A 26,247-nucleotide genomic window follows, 5' to 3' on the forward strand; every position below is an offset into this window, starting at 1 on the left:
TTAGGGTCACGTAATAGCCACAAGATAATGAAAGAAACAAAACCAAAACAAAGCAAAACAAAAAAAAAGGAAGAGGAAGAATAAGGGGCATACTTTAGGTGGAAAAAATAAATCACAGAGCAGCATTCCTATTTCTGAGTATGTTATTTAGGCATATGAAAGTAGCCTCAACTTTTGATGCACCCATAATAGAACATTTTAAAGGGATCATTCTACTGAGTCACATTCATTGAGACATAACACATTATTTTATGTGTAAATTCACATCCTTGGACACTCAAACAGAAGGCAAAAATATTACATTTGATGCAACGCACATTAACTTTGTTTTGAAGGTTTTATGCAACAAGGAGTGACCTGAAAGTGTCTGTGAAAACCTCTGCAGATTACATTACATTGAAGTTGCTGGCCTGTTTGGGTTTTCTTTATCTACAAACCCAGCTCCCACCAGAGAGTCACTATTTAAGTTTGTTTTTGTTTTGTTTTGTTTTATATTGCCCAGACAGGGGACAGGGCCCTGTGCCCCCTGGATGCCATGTTGGGGCACGCACAGGCACTCCTGCCCTCCAGTCCTGTGTGGACAGGGGTGCCCTCCCTCCCACGGGTCATCTTCCTGGGGAGAGCAGGTCCCCACCGTGTACTCCTAATGCAGAGCTTCGAGATTTATTATTTAAGTCTGAAGACTATTATTGGCAGGCCTCTTATCTCAGCAACAGAAGATCCACTATAAAAATCATAACAAAGCTAACCGTTGAACCCCAAGGTGGAGAATTCAGATAACAGTCGACCTGCAGTATAATTTACATTAAGGGACAAAACCCACAGAACTTCTCTTTGAGCAGGTGTGTGTGAACCAAGAGATATGTTGTCTTCCACACCCTACCTCCAGTAGCGCCCTCCTCTTGGGCGGTGGCCCCTTCACAAGCCCCCTGGGCATCCCCGTCTTCCTGGGCCTGGCTCTCAGCAGCAGCAGCTCCCTCCAGGCTGCCCCTCCGCTGCCAGACCTCCCCCAGCTCGTCTTGGTCCAGTAAAGGGGCCGATTCTGCCCCTTGCCCTTCCTCCTCTCCACTGGGCATCTGCACCACAGGTAAAGAACCAGGAGTGCATATGGAATCCTGTGACTGTTCAGCAGGGCCACTGCTGCTGGGCTCTGCTGCACAGGCTCCATCTTCCTCCTCCTGAGAAGAAAAGGCTGGGGTTTCGGGAAACCGTGCACTCTCGAGAGATGAGCACCGCGTCTCCACTGAGGACAACTGAGTGGTAACGCTCTCGTTGCAGGAGCTGTCGGCGCCTTCCAGGTCACTCTCTCCCTCAGGCCTGGTGCTGGCCTCACTCACGCTCTCTGTCCTGGCAGGGTCACTGGGCTCCGTTTCAGAGGACACCTGGGAAGGCTCAGACCCCTGATCCAGGGACTCAGTCTCACTGATGGCTCTCCGGCTTCCTCCTGACGTGTCCGAAGTCCCCGTGTCTGCCCCACTCGTGGGCTGATCCACCTCTTGAGAACCACACAATTCGGCACTGCCCTGCTCAGCACTGAGTTGTTGAGACTCTGGGCCATTTTCACCTTCATCTGGGACTGGGCCTGAGGGTAAGGAGTTCTCCGTAAGCTCTGGAAGATTTTCCGGCTTATCCTCGAAGGAAGCAGCCTCATTTATGGAAGCTTCCTCCACTTCCATCGGGTTGTCTTCTGGCTTTGTCTGAGACGTCAGGCTTGCATCGTCAGTTCTTGATGCCCTGCTAAACATTATTAACCCTCCTTCCTCCTCCAAAGAAGATGGATAACCCAGGTCTTGCTGGAACTCGTGGTCTTCTTCATCTGAGTCGATGTGAAGCATTGCATTGAGTCTTGTGTCGGTGGGAAAACTACTCCTTAGTTTTGGAGAGGCTCCCATAGACCTCTCTGAGCAAGTAGCTGTGCCCGGCCTGGAATGGCCATTGTGTTCAATCGCATCTAAATAATCATTGAGTGAATCCTGACGTCCTCTGGGAGGTGAGGTCCTTGAAGAAGTAGAGGTTAAATCCTCTGTGTCTATTTCCAAAGTAGAGCTAGTCCTGAAAGAATGTTTGGGGGTCCCATCGGCACTTTCCTCAGAAACTGGTCCATTGGAACAAACCGTGCTGTCGTGATGGCCCCCTGGCATGTCCTCCTCATCAGAAGGGCTTCCTAGGTCTCCATTCACAGTATTGACTCCAAGCATTGTGCCAACAGCTTCTGGAGAAGCACCTGAAGGAGAACATAGCATTTATAAAAATGAAGTAGTAATAACAAATGACCTTTTAGTGTCCTATTACTTTGCCACCAATCAACTCAAAGAATTCAGTCATCCCAATAAGGCCTCTTTACAGTATTGCCGACTTGCTAAGATTCACTATTCACGACTAAACAAGCATACTGCTGGTCAGTTTGACATATGAGGCATGTATGTCCACTACTGCTGGAAATCCTACAGCCCAGTTTCCAAACGTGGACATAAACCCAACAGATATTTTGATAAACAAGTGTTCATGTCTGCTTGGAAAATACCGGCAGGAGTTTTGATAGCTATTTTATTTTCAGAACAGGACACAAGTTTCATTTTATTGAAATGCACACTGACAACAGAGTAAGATTTAACAAGTTTTCCTACAGCGATGTATTTATACAGATTATCTCACCTTCATGCATAGAAGACGTAACCTCCACTTTAAACTGAAGGTACCCACTCACGTGGTCAGCTGGGAGCCTTCTGCCAAGGTTGTAGCTGAGCATTTGGTCACTGCAAGAGGAGAAATGATTGTTTCATCCTTACTACACTGCTGTCAGCCTTTGCCTTCTTCCCACAGGCCACCCCCCAAATCCTACATATTTCTCTTAAAACTTTCAGACTCATAAGAAAATAAAACACTCAAAGGCATGTTAGAGTCCAGTGTAACATTTTCATTCCCTCAAGTGAATACTTATAAATCCAGGGATAAAAGGAAATCTTGTCTAAAGGAAAATTATTAGTAAAAACACAAAATGCAATACACTATCATTACATGATTTTTTAAAAAGGGGATTGATTTGCTCTCTCACTACTAAGAGGGACCAGGTAAAGGGAGTTTTGAAAGTCATCAGTGTGAAAGGCCTAAAATTTTAGGTGTCTTTGGACTCAAGTGTAAAAGTATAGAGGCCTGGTTCCTCAGCATTAAGCATGGTAGGAAGCTGGTTCTGAAAGAACACACACATGCTGGCTTGGAGGGCACTGTGCAGCTGTGTTCTGAAGAATGGGAGCTGGAAGTCAGGAGAGAGCAGCATGAGAACAGGCCACGTCTGACAGCTGCTCCAGCTGTGTGAGGGGCTGGGGACCCTTGAACCTCACTTTCCTCACCTGTAAAGTAAGGGGGCTGGACCTGTTGGCTCTCACTGTGGAGGAGCCTGGCCATCAGTGATTCTCAGGGTGGCCTGTGAGTGATACTGATGGGATGACTGGAGAAGCTAGATGTGTCTTATTGCCACACTTGAAGGCGTGCTGGAGAGGACCACATATGGGCCTGCCCGATTTCTGCCCTACCTTGGCTGCAGGCCCAGGCTACCAGCTCCTCAAGGATGGAGTTGTCCATCTTTTTCAATTCTATGTTTATTTATCAAAGTCAAATGCAATTACATTATTTCTTTGTATGCAAGTAACTTTCATTCCGAATCCGATTTACATTTAAGGAAAATAGTACTAAAGGCATACTACCAAATCATACCATCTCTGCTCTCACACTGCCCTCTAATGGCAATTTAGGGAGGAAAACACAAAGTCTCTACTTAGCATTTGTTTGCACCACAGTACAGTTTAGAGCCGCTAGTCTAAATAAATTTACTATTAATCTTCCTAATTAATTGTTTGTTCTTCTCTACCTTCTTAGTACAATTCTAAATAGGTGTTAGCCACTTAAAAGAACACATGCTAATGTAAAATCCCAGTTCGGCTCTTATGAATTTCTTTGACTTCATAGCAAGCATTTCATAGAACAGTAAGATTATACCCTTTACCTTGTTGTTTTTCTTCCCTAGAAAAACAGCAATAATTTTTTTTTCTTGAGTGATGCTTTTAAAATGTTTTGTTTCCCCAAACTGAGTGCCTACTGTGTGTCACTTACTCTCTGCTAAGGGCTTTGCATGCATTATCTCTTTTAATCCTTCTAGCAACCCTGTGAGGGAAGCAGTAGCCCTGTTTTCTAGAAGAGCAATGAAAGCAGGGGGAGGATAAGTAACTCGCCCAAGGCTAGACAACTATTAAGTAACAGAACCAGGATTAGACATGGATTCATCTAACACAGAAGCCAGGCCCTGCTCTGCTGTCACCGTATCACAGTCTCATTTATGTAAAATCTCAGTGATCCCAGGTTGCTATCAGTAATATGTATTTTAATGCTGTATTTACTTGTGGCTCACCTCAATGTGACGGCTATCATAATACTTTTTCTACATAAACTGGTAATTTAAAAAAAATTTCTATGAAGGGATATAAAGGGATTTGTAAAAACTATTAGACATAATAGGGATTTTAACATTAGTGTTCCAATAAGGTTATATAATGGCTATAATCTGCAAAATAGCAGGGGTGCCTTTTTCTTTCTCTCACCACTGTCTTCCCAGCATTTAAACAGTGCCTGACGCACAATGCTCCATCCCTGTCCACTAATGTATGAACCCAGTAGCACATTACGTGCACCTGATCTCCACATGGTGGTTCCTTGCCCATCTCTTTGGACATTCAGTCCTGGAATAATACAATCTTTATTTATTTATTTACTTTTGTTTAAAATAAATTGACCCTCCTCTTCTCCTCCTTGGCCATTAAAAGTGTTGGTATTAATGATGAAGATTTATAAAGTGATGGATTTTAGCTAGGAAAGAAATGCTTAGCAGGAATTATAAGGAAAGGACTACATCTATCTGTTTTGTTCTCTATCATATCCCTAAGACACAATATAGTGCTAAACATTTAGTAGACACTATATAAGTACACACACACACACACACATTGAATAAATTAACAAATGAGACTCTTTACTTGGAAAAAAAGAATTTTAACAGGTGTTAGTGCTGTTTATTAACCGAACTGACAAGATATTCAATTCCACTACTCAACGTATAAATACAGGAACTCCTCCATATTTGGAGATTCCGAGCCAAGGGTTTCACCCTTTGCTGGTTGCCTGTTAGGGGATTCCCCTGCTTTCTTATTCTTCTCTAGTCTCATCTGACTCATCCTGCCTCTTGCTATGGTACATTATTGCAAACAATACATTATATACTATTATGATATATAATCATAAAGAATAAGTGCCAAAGAACTCTCACTACTTGACTGATGTAATCACAGTGATGTGCTTTTTGGACAGAATGCAGGCTACTCAGAAAAAATGTCAGGTTCAAAAAAAAATGCTCTCAAAATAGATAATTAGTGAGGCATTCTAGCCCCCCCCCACACACATAAAACTGTACCCTGTAAAACCACAAATGCTTCAGATTGTTGAAGTCTACCATACGCAAAAGAAAACCCAGCATTTTTAAAGACATATCCATTATTAGATGGAAAGCAATAATCAGATTAGAAATATGTGTTTAGATGCTAATATCTGATGTACTAATATGTGGTATGTATCATTCTTATTTGATACAGTGAACCCCTAAGCACCTATATCAGACAATGCTTTTAATGTACTTATATAAGAATATTTAATAATTTTGATATTTTATAAATTAATGATGGACTTCTTTCTAATACATGGAATCTATGACTAGCAGTTCTCTAGGTGTCCAGTTCTTTAAAAGACTAAATGAAAAGCCAGCAAGTCAACAATAGCTTTAAGAACTGACAAGGTTTTATTTTTCCTTGATCATTCTTTCTGGCATACATAAATTAACACTTCTACCAAGTGTCATATATATTGTGCAAGTTATATAATTATGTATATAAAATGGCAGGCATATTTGCCGTAGATAATTCTTGCTTTTTATAATCTTCCACTTTCTACAAATCCCAAAAAATAATTTTAAAAAACTTCCCAAAGTACATTATTTCTACTGGAAGCAATAATTGTTATCCTTAAAAACAACTGTGATTTCCTAGCTTTTATCAGATAAACCAGGCTGCTAGAATTTCAGTATAATATTTATACTTCATGTGGGCTGGCTCAACCACAAATTCCATTGCGTCTGATAGCCAGAGAATTAGAATCTATTAGAATCTCTTAGTTTCAGATTTTTAAGGGGCCGTAGAGATCATCTGGTCTAAATGCTTCATCTTTCAGGTAAGGAAACTAATGCCCAAGGAAGCTGTGATGAACAGTTCAGTAGCTGCAGAACCAATAGGATGATCCACCTTCCTCAGTTAGCTCGAGCACTATGACATTTCAACACCTTCCAGTCCTTAAGGTGGGGCAGAGAAGCCAAGGTTCTAGAGCAGACTGATCTGAACTGAAATCCCAGCTCCACCTCTTGCTTGGTAGCCTCAGAGTCCTCATCTTTGAAATGGGTATAAGCACATTATTTACTTCATAGAGTTGAGATTACATGAGCTAATGAGTATAACGTACTTAATTCCTGACACATACAAAGTGCTCAGCACCTTTTTGGTTTACTAATGCTGCCACCACCACCACCCCCACCACCACCACCACCACCACCACACGATCATAATGTTCTCCCACAATGAAACAGATCCAAGAAGTTGTCCCCCAGAGCTACCTCTGAGCACCAATGATACTGAATTTGCTGGTACTCACTATGCAAAAATGTATATACCATTTATAATAAGGGAGGGAGGCACGCTATGATTTCTTAACTACTTTATTCACAATTTACAAAAAGCTCACAGAAAGAAAACACATCAAAAGTAAATTTTAGTTGCCTGAATGAATGCATATGTCTCGGAGCTCTACTCTAATACTTCTTCAGAGTCTAAGTCTTGTTTGAAATGGCTCCAAAACATGGCAGTTTTTGTCTTTCAGGAATAACAAGTTCTCTGGATGTGATTAATCAGGTTAAGGGAGGTGTCAATCGGACATTAGGATCCTGATCTAGGAAGAGGCTTTTATAACAAGATTTCAATATAGTCAAAAGCAATTGAACACTATGACATTTGGTGCTGAAATGCTAGCGGAAGGTAAATCTTGGAAAAGATAGATACAAAAAGAAAAAGGTATATAGTTAAAACAAAGTACTTTTTGTCCTGCACATTTTAATGAGTATACGAGCACTTTCAGTTTTAAAAGAATTATCACTTTTTTTGTCAGTAACAAAAGTCCTAGGACTGAAAATGAAAGTATCGTTTCAGCTGTTTCTGTACAAACTAATCTCACGAAGATCCCTACAAGTGGGGGCTGATTACCCGATGGCTTGCCGCTCCAGCAGTCTCTGGACTGGAATGGTTAGTTTTCCCAGAAAACGCTTGATGATAGGACGGCTCTTGGCAAATTTGTCTTTAATTTCAATTTCTAAGACATCAGTAAGAAGTGCAAAAAACGAATATTTCTGAAAACAAAAACAGAGTAACATGTTGATTAAAAAAAAGAGAAATATAAAATTATATCATTTACTATTACAGAAAATGGCGTCCCTTAAATCCTAATGACATACAGTCCCATATTGCTAGAAATATCTGCAGCTATTGTCAATACTTTATTAACTCAGAATCATTAACATTCAAAATGATTAAAAAGCAACAGTTAAGGACCTATATGAAAAAGGAGCCCCTTTAATCATCCAACCGTTCCCGGTTCAGCAGTTTTAGGAGATGCTATCAAATATTAAATTGTGCAGAGTACAATTTTAGTGCTCGCTACATTTACTGTATCTTAATTCTTTGAAGTTCAATATCCTATTATAGGATGGTTTCAAATTAGCCAATATATTTGATTAATGGCAATTTTAATTCCTCATCCCACAGCATTTTGAAGTTGCACAACATAGGTTAAAATACATCTTCACTTGGTCAGAGTAGGAACATCTATAGAATTCTATGATTTCCCTGGTAAATATTAAAATAAAACAATGTTTAAATGGAAATTACTCAACTTTTAAAAGGCACACAGGGTCATTTCTCCTGGGACAGAACAATAAAAGTATGAGGTTAAGATAAGCTTTGTGGTTCTGTTTAAGAATACCACTGGAGAAAACAGTATTAGATATTAATAAGGATATAAAATAAATATAAAGAGCTTTACTCATTTACAAAGACTTTCACATGTACCACCTTCATTTAGTCTTCACAAACATAACATTGTCTTTTTAACGATGAGGATCTCAGGAACAGTAAGTGATGGCGCGAGGAATCTAACCTGAATCATTTCTCTCCTTCCCTGACAGTATTTATACAACCACAGTGATGTGAAGACTGTTAGCCAGCTTTACACTTTAGCATCACTAAGTTAATGAAGTTCTTCAAAAGGCCACGCAGTTTAGTCATCTGCTTAATGAAAAATGCACTTGCTTACAACAAGAGAGATGAGTTTAAGCACAATTTCTGCCTTGAATAGTTACATAAACACTTTTAAGCGTCAGTTTCTTAACCATAAACATGGAAAGATGATAATCGTATCCCTTACTCCTTCCCCACTCAATCAAGCTTGCACTGGTAACACGATTAAGAACTTTGTAAATATTAAATTTAAGGAAAATAAAGTTATTGCTAGTGTCATTACTGTATGCCTTCTAGAGCCAACATTGGGATAAATATTATGTCTTCTAGGCTTGCAATGTGTTGAATTAGGTTGTACGCCTTTAAAAGTTATTTACAATTTGAAGATAATAGGTACTAGTCTTTAAAACCAGGAATAAGAAAACATACATTTATCTGTTTAAATAACCATAAGAGCTGCCCACGAGAAACAAGTTGCTATGCTGACAAGTCTCAAATAGGTGTATCTTTTCTCCAATTGGTTTCAGAGCCCCTGAATTATCTCCCTCTCCATTGAAATATTTCTACATTGTTAAAACATTATTGTCATTAGACATTTAGGGAATGATTTAACTAATTGCATAACTCCTATGCCAATAAAGGTTTACCAGGAAACACTCTAACACTAGTATGTGAAATGTGTCTTGGAGCCCCCAGAAATGGTGAGAGAGCTCATGCTTTGCTTGCTAGATGAGAAACGATGTCTCTGTTCATTCTTTGACTTTCTGTAGCTCTAATGAGAAAACCCTTTGCTTGATTTTCCTGACATGCTGCACTAAGATGACTGGAAGCATAATGTCGCTGTGAGGAAGTCTAAAGTACCACCAACACAATCTGGTTTCACTCAAGATGACAACTCTTTGAATCGCTCATTTAACTGACTGAAATCTAGAAACCCAAAAAACATTTGCCAAAGTCTGTAGGCAGAAAAATTCCTTTCATTTGTACTGTATACATGGTAGAACAAAATGTCAAATGTTTAAATAAAAACAGGATCATTATTACTGATTTTTCCTTCTGCTTCAAGGTTCTATATGGCTCTGTAAGGCAGTGTTCCCAATCCCTTTCTTACTTCAAATTTTAATATTTTGTTCATTGGAGTTTTTCGTATCAATTTTTTAAAAAAATATTTCATTCAAGTGTTTATTTTGATTTTTTTAGTCTTTTAACATCCTTTAAATTGTGCACATGAGGTGAGTGCCTCACACGCCTTATCCTAGACCCAGCCCTGGCTAGAAGGGAATATGTCCTTCTCACAGTACCCTCTTTCAAACAGATCCCCTAGACACCGCAACCATCTTGTCCACACCCATAAACAACTCAGTGATGCACAGAGTCCAGAGGAGAGAGACGGAGTTGGCTGACTCCCTAACTGTCAAGTACAAGACCCCTGAGGATCACCTTACCTCTCGGTGCCAAATTGGATTAGTGGTGTTACTGATGATGGTAGACCTTCTCTCCTGCCCATGGTGAGCGCAAGTGGGGAAACTGCTCTTCTTCCCTGGCTGGATGGACATCTTCAGGTAAGGGTCAGGGTTGAAAAACATCCCTTTCTTTAGTCCAACTGCTCTTAGATCTTTAAAGAAAAAGAAAGACAAAGAGGGAGAGGAAAAGGGAGAGCAGGATGAGCAGTTCAATGACAATGTGTTTTTAAATAGTCACATAAGAAGCTCTAAACCGAAACTATTTGGTAAAACAATAACAAAGTTATTCACACTATGATTGCTTAGGTCAGTAAGGACAAGTGGGTCATGAGTAATTCCTGCAAAAATGAAGCTGAACTTTTACCACCACTTTACACACCTCAAGTGACCTCCTGGGAACTGTTTTGATTGTAACACATGCATCTTCACCAACTTTTTCTATGTGGTTTGGCAATCAGCATTTCAAATAATGTCTTGAGAGAGATCCTTAGTAAACCAATCACTTAAAAAAAGAAAACCCGTATGTTCTTTCATGAGAGAAAAATCAATCATCTATATACATATGTGAAATGCATGACCTAAGCTTAATTGGGGATGAAACTTCAGAGCACACAGTCGTGCCACATGTAAAACGTCACATATGTTCCACAACTATAATGAATGTTTTGGGGAAAATGGAGACCAGCAATATTCCTAAAATTTGAATGCTACCTGCTATATTAAATAATTGTGTGGTTACTTTTCCAATAGCCTGTTAAGTAATTTAAATATTTGATGAATGTGCCATAACTCATCTGAGATTCACCAATTGCTATTTCCCACTATGTGAGCTGCTAAAGTCTGGTTAGTGAAGAGACGGACACTTTTTAAAATGGCCAGGCTAAGGGATACAAAAATGTCAGGAAATGAACCTGGTTTTGCTGAGTCCCCAGCACCTTTCTGAGAATATCAGTTTGAATGAGGTCGGCCTGACAGCAAAGTGATCTTGAAAGCTTCTGAAGAATACTGCTTCTAGGTAACTTTATGCAGTTATGATCAATCTAAAGAGGTCCTGAACATTGGTTCACACAGAAATTCTGCAGATGGCCTCTGAACCTTCTAAGACTGTTGGATTACCCAGATGGGTTGGGGTAGAGACCCTGTAGAGTGACCCTAAATTATAGGAGGTCACCAGAGTCATCCTACTTCACCGCATTTCTGAAACACAAAGTCTTTCTTAAAAGGACAGAACTGGCCTGGGATTGCCCATAGAACCAGATTCTCTAGTGAGTGCTCCCTGGAGGGGGCTCACCTCCTCATGTAGGCCAACAAGAGCTTGTGGCCTAGATATCTGTGTGATGAAAACAGACCGGGACTGTCTAATGACACATAACTGGCAGGAGAGGGAAGCGGTTTAACATGTTGGCAAAGATTGAAAAATTCAGACAAGAGGACCTTATGGTAAGAATGCTCGATGAAACAGAGTAAGATCTTTGATCCGAAAACCACAGAGAGAAAGGAAAGATGAGTAAAGAACTAGACAGGCACTTCTAAGAAGCTGCTGTAATTTCATTAGCCTTATAGTGCCCATGCCTGGCACTTCCTAAATTATGTTGTCATTACAACACAGCATTTGCATCTTACTATCCATTTAATAATGCTGTATGTTTTCACTTGGCTTTGTGTAGTATAACATGCCCTTGAAAGAAAAATGCTATTTACATATTTATTTTCTTACCTTTTTTGATTATGGTCGCCTCAGAGTCAAAGACAGAACAATATTCTTTAGATAGTAAATCTATTTCTAAATGGGATTTTTTTTTATTTTTTTTTTGCAATAAATGAGAGGAGTAACATGTACAGAAATGGCTGCCACAAAGTCTGACGGAGCTAAATTATTCATGCAAAACATTCCTTCGAACAAAAAGAATTCCATCAGAAGATTAAGCCACTGTGATAAAAGAAGTCACTGTTAACCCTCATACCAAACTTGTCCCCAAGAGACACTGTACAAATAAATCTTCATTAAGAAACACAATAAAATACCAATTATTTGTAGTCTGATTATTCAGTTCTCTTTAGCCACCTTGTTTTTGTTCTTGTTTCTCTCTTTTGTCTAATACATTTTATTGCTCATAAATATCCAAATCACCTATGAGACCAATGAAGGACTCAAAGTCACAAAGGTATGACATGTTAAATAACCTAGTTTAAAGTCTTATTTGGAGAAGAGGTTTAAGACATTAATCAAAACACAATTTTGGTTTCGCTGTAGAGTTCAATTATTTGTGTCCCTACTTATCCATATATAATCAAGAGTAGAGCATTTGTAGTCAGCCATTCCAGGGCTTAAATGCTCTCGGATAAATATTATCATTCACTGTCAGTATGCTACAACCTCATTTTTTAGAGTTATCGTCATAGAATTGCTTTCATCTTCTGTAATGTTAGCCATTTCTGTATACCATCTGCAAATGTCTAAATATCTGGTAGGAAATAAGACAGACTTGTAGTTAGCCTCCATGTGTACTGAGGTGGGATATTGGAAGAACTTTTATTTAAAGAAGAAATATTTGGTTGTGCCCCAAAGCGTATTTCCCACTTTTTTAGGAAAAAATCCTGGGATTTTCACCTTCTAGAGTGTCATTCTCCCACAGTGAGTTGATTAACACCCCTCTGGAGTCAAAATCAATATGTGTGTCATATTTAAGATGATATTGATCCCTTGCAAGCATAGGACAATGCTTCTAAACTAAGAAAACCGTGGTACGTATGGTCAAATTAAATTTTCTGAGCCATGAATGTTGGCTAATTGTTGCCAACCTATAAAGGACGGATTTCTGTAGCTGCAACCAACCCCTCAGGACTGTGAAGGCCTAAAGCACCGGGAGCCAACCGAAATGTTTTCAGGAGACAGACAGATACGGGGGATCGGGGAGTAGTGTCACAGGTAGTGGTACTTCTACATGCCCTTCTAAAACTGAGGTGTTTTTTAAACCTTGAGGGTTTCAACCAAACATATGTATAGACCAGATCTGAACCAAAAACCACCAGTTTACCACCTCTGAGATTTACCAGAGAATGAAAACAAAAAGAGCTTTCATAGTAAGTAACATCCTATTGGAGGTGAAGGAACATGCAAGACTAGACATGGATACTTGGAAGCCATCGGCCAGCAATGAACTACTGTAAACAATTTTGTCCTATGTGATAATTAATGCATCACGGAAATGTCTGTTTCCAAGACCAGCCTTCTAACTCTCACTCTTGAGAATGTCTGTTCACATATTTTGCAGCCAAGAAAGTGAATCTAGTTTAAATTTCAGCAGCACTTCACCAACGGAAAAATGGAAACAAAGTATCTTACAGTGACAGACATCTGTTAGACTTTATTTTGTACATATTGTACTACAGTTTTCTGTTTTAGAAGTCCATTTCAAATACTGATTTTTTTTAGAGTATTCTTGACTTTATGATTGCCAATTAATTTTTTTTAAAAATCAGTGGCTTTCAAACTTTTTTGACAGTAACCTACATATAAAATACATTTTACATTCAAACCCAGTATAAACATACATAGGGGTGTATATTTTCTGTGTCAAAAAATTCAGTTTCTATAAATTGATGTTCTACAAAAAAAAATATTTCCCTTTGGTGGAAACTCAGATTTTTATCTATTTTCTTTTTAATTGCTAGTTTCAACTAAATTAATCTTATAAACCACACAAGTTCCAACTCACAACCTGAAAAGCAGTGCTTCAGTTTTATGATAAACAAGTGATAAGAATATCTTACTAGACAAAAAAACAAAAAACAAAAGTTTTATCCATTTTCCAATTTTTCTGTGTATTCCTCCACAGAAAGAGGAGTACCCCTTGGCTTTTTTCCCCCTAGTTTCCAAATTTTTCCTTTCTCCAGATGAGGTAAGCACAAATTGTTTCCAACCAATCAACAAAGCCCGACAGTGGGGTTAGCACATATTACCTTACAGTGTGGTTTTTTTAAAAAATAATTATACATAGTTATAGCCTTTTTATCATCTGAAAACTTGTTATAAGAAATATATTATGAGCTAATATCAATAATCTAATGTTATCAAGGTAGAGATATACTTGAATTTCAGAAATATTACCCCCAAATAAATAAATAACTAGTTTACATATGAGAATCTGTGGAAAGATGTGACTGTTCCTGCCTTTGAAATTGCACACTTTCAAACTGGACATCATGCTTAAAGACATCCTTACCTGACAATGTAAAGCTGACAAGTTTCCGAGAATGCTGACTTCCTGAAGCACCTCCTTCCATTCCTTCTGCCCCCATCTGCACAGAAAAAACACATGTCTGAACTTTCACAGGAGTATGATGCCATTCAACCTTCTTCAGGAATCACGCATGTTTGCAAACACGGTGATTTTTGTATCAAACATGTATTTAGTATATGCCTTTTCATACGCTACAAATCTTGGAACTGAGACACAAATGCAGATTCTTGGAGATGAGAGAAAGGATCATGCCCATACTTAATCATCACCCCAAATGAAGTCAACATGAGCTTCTAAATTCCCTGGGACATGAATCAGTTTGCTTTGTTCCTTTTATTTCTTTCATAAGAATATAGTTACTATGTAATAAATGTACTTACATTGCTATTACTGTATTAAAACATTCCTTAAGTAAAAAATTAAACATCAAATTCCTTCAGATTTGTTAGGAAAACCTAGAATAAACTAAACAGGTGATTTATATCATACTCATCCATATATATACATATGTAGAATTGTCCTCTCTTGCCAAATATTTCTGAGTGACCATGTGATGTCCCATCGCCCTACCCAGGCTCCTATTTAATTATGCTACAGGTACATGGCACATGCCATTATAATTAGCTATAATAAGAATTTGCAATGCTATTGTACTGATTATTGCATTGTGAAGCTTTTCCTAAAAGCTTTCGAGTAAATTATCTTACTTGAAACCAGTCATTTATAGATCACATAGCAGACTTAGCCTTTCTCGCAATTTATGCACAGTTAGTGCTCAATTTATGGCACACTAGAAGTAAAGAGTTTCATGGATCTCTGAAAAAAAAGAAAAGTCTCCTTCCATTACCATATATTTGATCCCTTTTTCCTTCCTCTCCCTCTGGGTGCTGAACACACAATGCATTATACAGATGATGTATTACAGAATTGTACACTTGAAACCTATATAATTTTACTAACCAATGTCACTCCAGTAAATATAATAATAATTTAAAAAGTCCACAATACTGCAAGAGACAGAATTGAAAAAATAAATTTTGAATAGTTGGGAGATAGAACACATTTTAATTCTAAATTTAGATTAAATCCTTCTGTCTTGTCTTTGTGGTTCTCCCTACACTCCTTTAAAAATCATATGCCACCAAGAAAAAAACCTTTCGCTAGTCCAAGAAAAGTTGAAAAATTTCAAAATAAATTCCATTCAAATTTTGAAATACCTATATAATTTTACTAAACCTTGTCACCCCAATAAATTTTAATTAAAAACATTTTTTTGAAATATAAATTTCTACTTCCTTCTCTACTTCTTGTAACTTAGTCAGACTATTTTGTGTGACACTTAACTGCTTCCTGATTGTTTCACATGTCATTTGCAAAATACTAGGTACCATCCAGACATCTTTATTTCATTCCATCCATACAACCAACTCCTTTGACATTTAACTTTGGCAAGTACATATGGTTTATAATATTGTGTGTCACCCCTTGACTCATCATCCCAGGTTAACTGGAGCAGGGACAAAGCAAACTGGCCAGACAACTGATTGCTGTCACTATCTCATCCTGCTTTCACCACACACAATGCTAGACTAGAGTGGTGAATGGTGAGTCATACAGACTACCACTGGGCAGACACCCAACAACCTACCCCTCCTTGCCCTGGGTGCTAGCCATCTGATAAACCATGGGATCCCCTCAAATGGGCCATACTTCCCATGGGTTGTACCACCCCCAAAGACATGACATCTCTTCCTATTAAGGGATGCTCATGATAACAGAGTTAAGAGAGTCTGAAAAGATTCATTGTCTTTATTTCAAACCTGTTTACAATATTATAAGATATTACAGAAACAAAAGAAAATGCCCTCGAATTCTCTTTTCAAAATGTAATTCACTGTCTGGAAAAAGGCTTAATGTGAAACAATTCTCATAGACTTCACAGATAAACTGTCCTTGTACTACAACTGTGGCAAAATGCTCATCTGAAATAATACTCGAAGAATTCAATTTTATCACTGATGACAGTAAAGCCAGGGAAGACCAAATGTTACCACTAGCTATAGGGACATCAGTGATAATAAACACATCTGCACTCACTGTTTAGAGAGAGGTTTTTAAATAAACTCGCTCCACAGATCCATTCCAGGAAAAGCCAGAAGCAACACTGTCAACCAAGTACTGAAACAATACATAGTAGTGAGTGATGGTAGCCTTTATCTGTCCCTGAAACCAAAGGATTTCCTGTTCCAAGGGTCTGAGATACATATCACAGGGTACTCAGATGAACGACAGTGACGTCAATGTGCCAATGACAGAGAAGACATAACGTTTTTTATCCTTGACTCACTGCAAGAGGATTTGTGAGAAAGGAGACCATACAATTAGGATGGCAGCTCATTTCCTTCCCTATAGAGTTTCTCAGTTACTTCTTCTAGGACTATTCTTTGCACTTGGTCATGGAATAATGATACTAGATGGGCTTTGTGAATATCAATGTTATTAATCAGCCTCAATAACTAAATGCATGCTGTATTCCTTGGTGACTATCATGTTGTGATACAAATACAGCAGTCACCCACGCAATGAAGTGTCTTGTGGCACAGTCTCTGAATTGGGGATACAGACCCAACAGTCTCATGCTTGGTCAGAAGTCTATTGGTCACCAATTCCATCAGTCAGGATTTGAACCGCAATATTTGATTCTGATTGCCAGTGCAGTATCAATGAAGCTTTTAAATGAAGCTCTAAAATCTGTCTGAAGCAAATTGATTATCTCCAAACTATCCACAGGATTTCAGGATTTGACAGAGTAATCTCAATGCAAAGATCAGTGGACTAAGATCAATGGTCACCAAGCTGTAAACTCTGGCTCCTTTCAGTGATATCTTATCACTGAAATTGATCAAGTCAGAAAAAAAATCTGAATCCAGAAAATCGTGTTTGGAAGCTATTGTCTGATTTCGCACAGTTAATTTTTTCAAAGGTTTTATTACAAACAGCCCCACAGTTCTAGTTTTGTAATTTTTCTTTTTAGAACATTAATTAAAGCATGTTCCAGTGCTTACTATGTTATGTGGCCGATTTTGTAGTCAACAACTGTTATTCTCCTGTGACCATCAAAGTCTGATATAGCAAATGTAGGTGTTTTTTAAAATTCTATACTATGTTTACTACAACGAAAACTCAAATATAATTCATATGGGAGCAGAGTACTTAAGATATTGAAAATTTTGTACATACTGTTCCCTCTACCTAAAATGTTCTTCCCTCCCTCTCTTCACCTAAGAAGCTCCTACTCATCCTTCAGATTGCCTTGCAAATACATTTTCTTCAGGGAAGCCTTTTAAGACCTTCCTGGTCAGGATAAATCCTAATAGTATGTGCTCTCATAGCCCCATTTCACTCTCCCTCATGGTGATTATCACTCAAATAACTATCCTTTAATCAATGTCGCTCTTCCCCACCACATCAATGAGATCAAGGACTGTGTTTTTTGCTTATCATTTCATCTCCAGAGGTGGGTGCAAAGCCTGGTACTTAGCTGGTACCCAATAAATATTTGTTTGAATGGAAAAATGAAAGGGAAAGAAAGACTGCTTGCTACAGCATTGGTGGGTCTGGACAATTGCAAAATGCCATCTGCAAAGATTACTTTCTGAATTTCAGAGAGTCAACCTTGACACTTGCCTATATCCCAAAATTCATGCATGTATAAATGTAAATACACAATGTTATAAATATTCTATATTGTGGCAGTCAATATTTTCCTTCTACTCAGTGGAGATAAAAATCAAAACCTGATTTTTGTTAATGACTTATAAATACTGAAATGATTTACATTATCTTACACTCTGAGAAATCTCCCCAAACCATCTGAGTCCAACCGCCCATGGACAATGGAGTGCAGCTTGTGAAGCCGTTAGATTCTAAAGTTAGTAGACGGAGTGAAAATTCACAAAATTGCGAAAAGTAATCCTTAAAAAAGTACCACGTTGGAAATGGACATACTTTCCTTTAAAAGTCCAACAAAACCCGTATCCTCCAAAACTAAGTTAAATATCTCTTTTTCACTTGAGCACCTGGTGAAGAGGTTGGCCTCCGTTGAGTGACCATGTTATACTAAATATATGTGTGGTATTTTTAGGCACCACACCCCAACTCAGCATCAAGAGGGATCCAGCCTAAGACCTCCTGCGGGAATAGCACCTTCATGATCCCCATCTCACTGTCTCTGTGGGATGAAAGTTCATTACGTGGACTGGCAGGTAGGATCACACACTATTTAAATCATTGTTATTCTCCTTTTACCCACTGAGCTCATGTAAATCAAACTCACATAAGATGCAATGCCACCATTTCCTATCAACCCATCACCCAGACTACTGGTAAGTTCAAAAACCCTTCCATGGTGGGACATGCACTAATTTGCTTCATGAGTGGTTTCCCTAAAGAGTTGACTACGTACAGAATTCTTATAAATCAAATCATATTTTCCCACTGATTTGTATTATGGATGCAGGTAAACCAGCCTGTAAGTTATTTCCTTTACTAAAACGGCGCCCACGCTGTCCTGCGCTTCCTTTTTCATTGTTCCCCACAACCCTGCTAGAGCTGCACAGGCAAAAATAGAAATGAGGCCCCAGGGACCTTGTGAGGAAGCCTGCAATGAGGGACACTCACCATCACAGCCGGGTTCTTCACCGTGATGCAGGGGGTGGTGGCTCGCAGGGCTCCACTAATGCCGTGGTAGTATTTAAAACAGATCTTTATCTCTGCTGCAAACCGATTGGAGAAAAACAGTAATTTAAACACTGAAACAAGTCATTAAGGAATCAGCTGAGGAAATTTGCCACATCACCTCTCAGCAACTTCTACTCATGATTCTTTGAATGATCGATCCCTCCTTTTCCAATCGGAGGCAACAGATTGATTAGACCATTTCCTGTTTGATTTTACACACTTCTCTGGAATTTTCTATGAACGTCCGAAATATATTTTAAAAAATAATGCACAAAAACAACATGCTGAAAAATAAATAGTGTAAAGATAAGAATAAGACGAGCTACCATTTACTGAGGTGCCCCACGATGCCCCAGATACAGTGCTGTGTCTCTATTTGTGTTATTTAGCCCTCACGTCAACTTTGGGAGACAGATATTCCTGTCTCCATGTTGCAGATGAAGTACTGAAGTTTGCGGAAGGTCAAACAAACAGGAAATAACAGAGTCAGGACTCAAACCCAGTCTGTCTGATTCCAAAGCCTTCACTCTTAACCCCTACAACAGAAATGGATTGCAGCTGTTCATGGAAATAGGAAAAAAAGCAGTTTAACAAGTATGAAAAAATTACTGTAGTAGACTGTGCAGTGATAGGTTCTGGTTATCTGTATTATTTTAAATTTCCAAGTAACTTAAGTGCAGCCACTAGGCAGGGAACAAATTTAGGAACCACTGGTATATATATATACCAGTATGTGGATGCATGATAGATAGATGATAGATAGATAGATAGATAGATAGATAGATAGATAGATAGATAGGAGATAGAGATATATGTGGAGATGTACACACACACAGACACACACACACACACACACACACACACACAGAGGGTGCCAAAAGAATGTATAGGAAAAAAGAAAGGAAGGGAAAAAACTATTTAAGAAAGGAAAAACTATTAAAATTGTAATACATACCAATGTGACTGATAACAAAAGATGAATACAAGTCCCGTTTGACTTCTGCAATTACAAGAGGTGCTCAAAGTGGTTACCACCAGCGTCCAGACACTTCTGATTATGGCAAACTACTGCTTAAGCAACATTGATCAAAGTGTCCACTTGTATACATTTTTTGGCACCCCCAGTATTATATATATATGATATATATATATATATTATATATATGTATACATGTACATATATATGATATATATGTGTATATTTATATGTGTATGTATATATATATATATATATATAATTTGAACTTGATAAAAAGCAATGTAAATGCCAATTATTGATTCTGGAAAGTAACTACAATTTCAAAGACCATGAAGCCAGAATGTGTCAAAGATAAAACACACAGACACTGGATTCTCTCTGTATACAGAGCATCTATGTCAATGAAAAATGCCCTTTTTCCAAGGTGTCAATCAATATAGGCAATGATGCTGATAAGCAAGTCCCAGGGAGAGTCCTAGCCTACAGGAGTCCTAGCCTCTCTCAACTGAGTCATCTGCATTATTAAAGTGGGGACACTAGATGTATTTTCCCAAGGAAGTTAATCTTCCGCTGACTCTCCTACCTGCACCAAATGACTGCCTACAGAGTATTTAGTTCACTTATTTTAACAGAAAAATATAATGATTAAAGAAAAATCCCCTTTTAGGGATTTATATTATTACACTTTCCTATCAATGATTAAATACTAAAAACATGTCTGTCACGAGGTCAAATAGTGAATCTTTCCATTATGTACGTTAATCACTCAGCAGTGATTCAAAATTCAGTTGGCATCGTCAAGCAAAAGATTTCTACCATATACCCACCACAACACAAGCTCAGCACTATGCCAGACAGTGCAAGGGAATCTAAGAATGGTTTCTGGTCTAGCAGGTGACTTATAGCATAGCTGTTGAGATGACAACCACAGGCTTGACAACATACGGGAGACAAACACTGAAAAGGAAGATTGCTGGTTAGAGGACTGTGGAGACCACGGAGAAGATTAGTGAGGACACGGCAGAGTCAGAAAGGGTCACAGAACAAACAGGTCAGGACTCACACCTACAGATGAGAAAATGGGGGTAGAAAGGATTAGGAGCGAGGAGTGGCAAAAGCAGGGAAGCAGGAATGAGCACAGGAGTTTGAGGGCCAGTACGATGACCTCTGCAGGAATTCGAGCCTCACTATCACTTCTCTTCCCTAATAACACTCCATAAATGATTGTCCTGAACACTAACAAGTGTTTTTGATTATTATTGAACTAGCAATAGATGTGTACATCTGCGTAAATCTTACTCTCCCACTTGCTTTCTTCCAACACCAATAGCATGTAATCTGCAAGAACAAAGCTAAGCAGCCTGCAGAGAGCTTGTCAAAGCAGAACAAGCTCAGTGATGAGCATGAGTATTGAATTCTGAGGGAATGAGCTCATTAGTGTCACACTCTAAAGGCTGGAGACCAGCAGTCTGTGAATCTGCCCGCAGCCGTACCTCAAAGATCTAATCAGTGGTTAGTGAGTAAGTAGCTCATTTTTCAATAAGGAGGAGTGCATTTTTATAAGACATCTTCCCTGAACTCTCTTTCAAGTTAGGATGCTATGTCCTGTTTTCCAAGGTTCATAGTCAGCTAGGTAACAGACTATGAGACAAAAAAAGTGACTGGTTATTTTCATTTGTAGAATACTGATAGCCAGGCCAACCTTCCTAGCTGGCCCATTTTGGGTGTTATTTTATTCCTTGCTATAACAAAAATCTCCAACCCTGGTGACAAATTAGAATCTCTGAAACAATAAAACAAACTTATTCTGAATTATACAAAGCAGATTTTGTGGACATAAGCACCCAAAATACTGAAGATCTGATAGCTTCATAAATATAGAAGCTATCTAACATACCCCAACCCACCCTTCAGTGTTTTTTGTTTAAGTTTCACACCATGAGTTCAGAGATTCAAGCCAAATTTCATTATGCTGTGAATTCCCCTTAGGTCTGCTCTAGACAGACATGGGGTAAAAAATATTATGTCTGAAAAACATTGACTATACTTCTAAGCACTGATATAAATACCACCTGAGATTTTTACATTGAATGGATATTGAAAGGGTAGAAACGTGTGTTGTGGAGGCCTTATTCTGATTAATGAAAATAAACTTACTGTAAAACCAAATCTTCCTGTAATTTGTATCCGCTGTTCAGGACATTAACTTACACAAATTTTCTCAGTCCTTAAAAAATACAATACCAAATATTTCCAGTTTTACAATGATGCAACACAATTTCCCCAATTTTGTGGAGGGAGAATTAAGGTGAGAATGCTAAATTAGAGGAGAAAAGAAAAAGAAACCCTACTCTTTTCTTCATTTCCAATTCCTAGCTTCAATGTCATGCCCATTTCTATTAACTACTAGAGTGAGGGGTAAGGAAACACATTTGTTGAGACAGAGATAGTTACTAAACCCTATCAGCCAGGACTGTATGAACCTCTAACACTTTTGAGGGGAGAAAGAACATCAATCAGGGAAAACGAGACACTCTGTAAATGTTTTTTTCTTCCCCTCACATATAATGTTCCAAATTATGGCGGCATAATTACTGACTTCTTCTCAGGCGTTCACATGAGCCCCATAATATGAACCTGCACACTCCACCAGGAGGCAGTCATCCCTACCAGGCCTGAGCATTCTGGAGAAAAAAATGGACGGTTGTTTTATTTTTTTTCCTCAAGTTCAGTTGGCAATATTTCTCAGCTAGATCAGCCTCTTAAACCCTGGGATCCTTTCAAAGGAGGAATCACACTGAGAGTAAACACAGCTATTTCCTATTCCATTTTTTTCCCACATTCTTTTATCATTTATTTTACTCATTACTTAGATAGTAATGCCAGCTGGGCCAATGTTGGAAAGGAAAGAAGAGTAGAAATAGGCAAGAAAAACAAATCGCCCGTAAGATGTTTGTCATCTCCCAGAAACAACCCTTGTTCATATTTTGTTTGGCAAATACCCTTCCAGACTTTTTCCTGTGTGCTATAATATTAGTTGGGATTGTGCTGTATGTGTCTGTTTCCCCCCCTCACTTATTGACATATCATGAGGATTTTCCCTTAAAAATTACATTCCATTTAAGGTTTACAGAAGGAATCTAGCCAGAAATTAAACTATGAAAAGAAGACATTGCTTAGGGTGCAAAAACAGGATTAGAGAAAGCTCTAGAATGCTGACCTACCAGTAAAAATGTGGAAGAAATTATCTGATGCCTTTAATAGCAATTCAAAGTAATAGATGTTAATCTTTTAAAATAGCTTTTATATTATAGAAGTTTTATATCCTTCAATAAAGAAATGCTTACAGCGGGTTTCTATTTAATCAAACCTTATTTTATAGTTTAAGGTTTAATAAGCACCATCCTTGTACTAGTATCCACATATTCTCTTATATTAAATCCGCTACATATAGAAAACGTAATTCTTACACAGAGCTAAACCACTCAGAAAATTTTTAAAGAGCCCACTTCTTTCTACATTAAAGAAAAATTCTGTAAAGGTAGAAACGTTAACCAGGACCAACCAGTAAATCATTTATTTATTCATGCTTCTAGCTACTCCCCACAAGAATGTATTTACTATGTTCTCAATAACGTTAGTGGAAAATATAAATACTCTCCTTTATCCAAAATAAAAAAGGATGAGATATTTCTGTGAAACATGTACTATCTATTAAAAAATTTGTATTTACAAATAAATATAACATCAGATAAAATGAGTAATGTTGAATTATCTGTGGCCAATTTCCAATTCCTAGTAAATCAACCTGTATGGCAGCCCCAGATACCTTATTTACACTTGTAAAGGCCAGGACCCAAATGCAAATGTTGTTCTGCTACTGGGAAAAGTAACAGCAAAGTTAGCAAATAAAATTTTTAAATTAAGTTAAATTCTTCAATCTTGAATTATTCTTTCTGCTTCCTAAAATAATTAAATATTAACTACAAATGTAGATACAAGAGTATATAAAAATGTGTAAAGTATTAAAATAACCATACATAATTTATGTACCATACATTCATAAGGTATACGTAATATAGGTATGTATACATACATGTATATACACAAACACATACACACATGTACTTTGTAAAAAAAACGTGAACATTCTCTAATGAGCATTTTCTAAAACATTTTTTTTTTCCAGTTTGGGGCTACATGACATAAATATGCAAATGAAGCCAAAAACTTTTAAAATAACATTCAGAGAAGACTCCATAGATTTCTGCATATTTATGCAATGTTCAATAACAAACTCATGTTTCACACTTAGCTACTTACGTTCCATGAAATAGGGCCCAGGTTCAATTCTCCATACAATTTGCCCTTTTTGTGTTCCAGTCACACCCCTGTTTTTAGAGTCCCAGAAGTTGGCTGGAGAATTCTCATCTGAAAAAAAAACACAAAGAAACACTTTTCAGCTTAATTATAACCCCTTTGTCCTTCCTTCGCTCAAAGACTAATACAAGTTCTAAGGTAAATGTAAAAAAAGATAAAGGGGAAATATTAATGAACACTGTTATTAATGACTACCTCCCAGCAGATAATTATCCTGAATTTCTGTACTTGCATTTATATGAGAGAACTGGGGAGGAGGGTAGGGTATGTGGTGGAAAGAAGTTGTCATCTCTGGGCTTCGCTAGGTTGGTTAATGTTGCCACAAGACAAAACTACAAAGAACAAAGGGTATACAATTGCTGCAGCTTCAGTGATGAGCTAATATAGAAGAAAGGGGTTGAACTCCCATCTATAAAATCCTTTATGAAAAGGAAAGGAATAGCAAAGCTGGGACAAGATGAGATGAAAAAACAAAGGGGACGTAAAGCTAGGAAACTGAGTCAAGGCTCAGGTTTGACATAAACAGTGTCCAGGAGACACCAACCAAGTCATCAGGTCTGCTAGGAAAATCTTTACAAACGCCAAAGGCAGTAGACCTCGAACCAATACAAGACAAGGAAAGAAACAGATTTAGACTTTTGTCTGGATGAAGCGAAGGATAGACAGGGCAGATCCAAAGAACAGGTCCGAAAGCACCATTTTCCAAGCTTTCTGACCTCATGCCATATAGAAAATGGTAATATTTACAGGTACACTGGGGTAAATGGAAGACACGCTTACAATTTCTGATGACAGGGAGGCATGCTCTGGCTGCCCAGGCTCCCTCCCACACCCTGAGGCTGAAGGGAGTCATAGTCTATGTAATTTGCTCACATCTAACTAGTTTGACGCTCTGTCTTAGAGCCCTAGAATAGGAAATGAAACTAAAAACATGAATAATGACCATTCAGAGTTTTATTAAACACATAAAAATGTGTAGGGTGACACTGGCTTTTAAAGTGATATGTACCTCAGTTGTTTCCCCAGGAGGAAAAATTAGGGATACAATTTAACTGTGAACTGGAATAAACCCCACAGGTTGAAACAAGAACCATACTAACAAAAGAAAAGCTAGAGAAAACGTCCTAAACCCAAGGGAATAATCCTGAGAAGAAAACCCTCTCCTCTTTTGAGCATAAAAGAAACAGAAAGTGGGGCAAAGTGAGAGGTCAGATAATCCAGCTCTGAGGGATTTCTGTCTGGGGTTGTTCTTGGGGTCTATCATATCGATAAGCCAAAGAACGGTGGGAGGAATGGTCCTTTCACTCCGTTTGCATTCAGTACATTGTAAGTCAAAAATTCTTTCTGGGAAAGGCCAAGAAACTGCCACTGTTCTTTACAGGAGTGGAAAGGCGTACCCCACTCATCAGCGCCACTCCCAGACACACAATGCAAGGACACTACTCCATCCTATGACAGAACTACAACCGCAGTGCTGATATTTAGAAGGCACTCAGGCAATCACCTAAAGCTGGACTTGAAAGATGTCACGTGGCTCTGCAGGGCTCACCGCCTATGCATTAAGCTTCTTCCATGCCAACTCAACTCCACTTTTGTCCAAGACAGCAATGTGCCCAGTCAAAAATATTCATCTCTCCAGAGTCCCTCGTAGCTAAGGATGGTATGTGGCCTAGTTCTGGCCAGTGGAATTGGAAGTCTTCTGGGTGAGACTTCTCAGAAAGCTATTATTTTTCTGATTAATAAGAGAACAGACTCCTTTTGCTCTTCCCCCTCCCTCCTTCTTGAATGAGAAACACATGCTAAGGACAGCAGAGCAAGAAGCTAGAAGCAACCGTGATGACTTTTTGAGTCCTGAATGACCTTCAGGCTTCTTGCTACCTAGGCAAAAATAAATTCCCATTTGATTAAGTTCCTGTGGTTGGGTCTCTGTTACTTGCAACTGAACACAAGTAATCATAGCTATACCCACCATCCTAAAAATCGCTCAGTGATTTCGACTTCTCATACCTGTCTTGACCTAGAATCCTCAAAACTGCGTCACTGCTCCAGGTTAGACAACAAAG

The 26,247-nt window shown here is 38.4% G+C and overlaps 1 protein-coding gene across 7 annotated transcripts in view; it reads right to left on the reverse strand.

Moving 5' to 3' along the window:
- The window catches only part of HECW2 (HECT, C2 and WW domain containing E3 ubiquitin protein ligase 2), a 335,844-nt gene that overhangs the window by 119,176 nt on the left and 190,421 nt on the right, over window positions 1-26,247 (reverse strand). For all 7 annotated transcript variants that reach the window (XM_019741310.2, XM_019741308.2, XM_074339576.1 and 4 more), the window contains 7 exons: window positions 24,128-24,235; window positions 18,766-18,860; window positions 14,068-14,143; window positions 9,824-9,993; window positions 7,350-7,492; window positions 2,656-2,756; window positions 884-2,224 (listed from right to left, as the gene is read on the reverse strand). In XM_019741310.2, coding sequence (XP_019596869.2) covers window positions 884-2,224; window positions 2,656-2,756; window positions 7,350-7,492; window positions 9,824-9,993; window positions 14,068-14,143; window positions 18,766-18,860; window positions 24,128-24,235 — 2,034 coding nt within the window. The remainder of the gene's footprint in view (window positions 1-883; window positions 2,225-2,655; window positions 2,757-7,349; window positions 7,493-9,823; window positions 9,994-14,067; window positions 14,144-18,765; window positions 18,861-24,127; window positions 24,236-26,247) is intronic.

This window comes from Rhinolophus sinicus, linkage group LG01 (assembly GCF_036562045.2).
Source record: "Rhinolophus sinicus isolate RSC01 linkage group LG01, ASM3656204v1, whole genome shotgun sequence".
In the NCBI taxonomy this organism is placed as follows: Eukaryota; Metazoa; Chordata; class Mammalia; order Chiroptera; family Rhinolophidae; genus Rhinolophus; species Rhinolophus sinicus.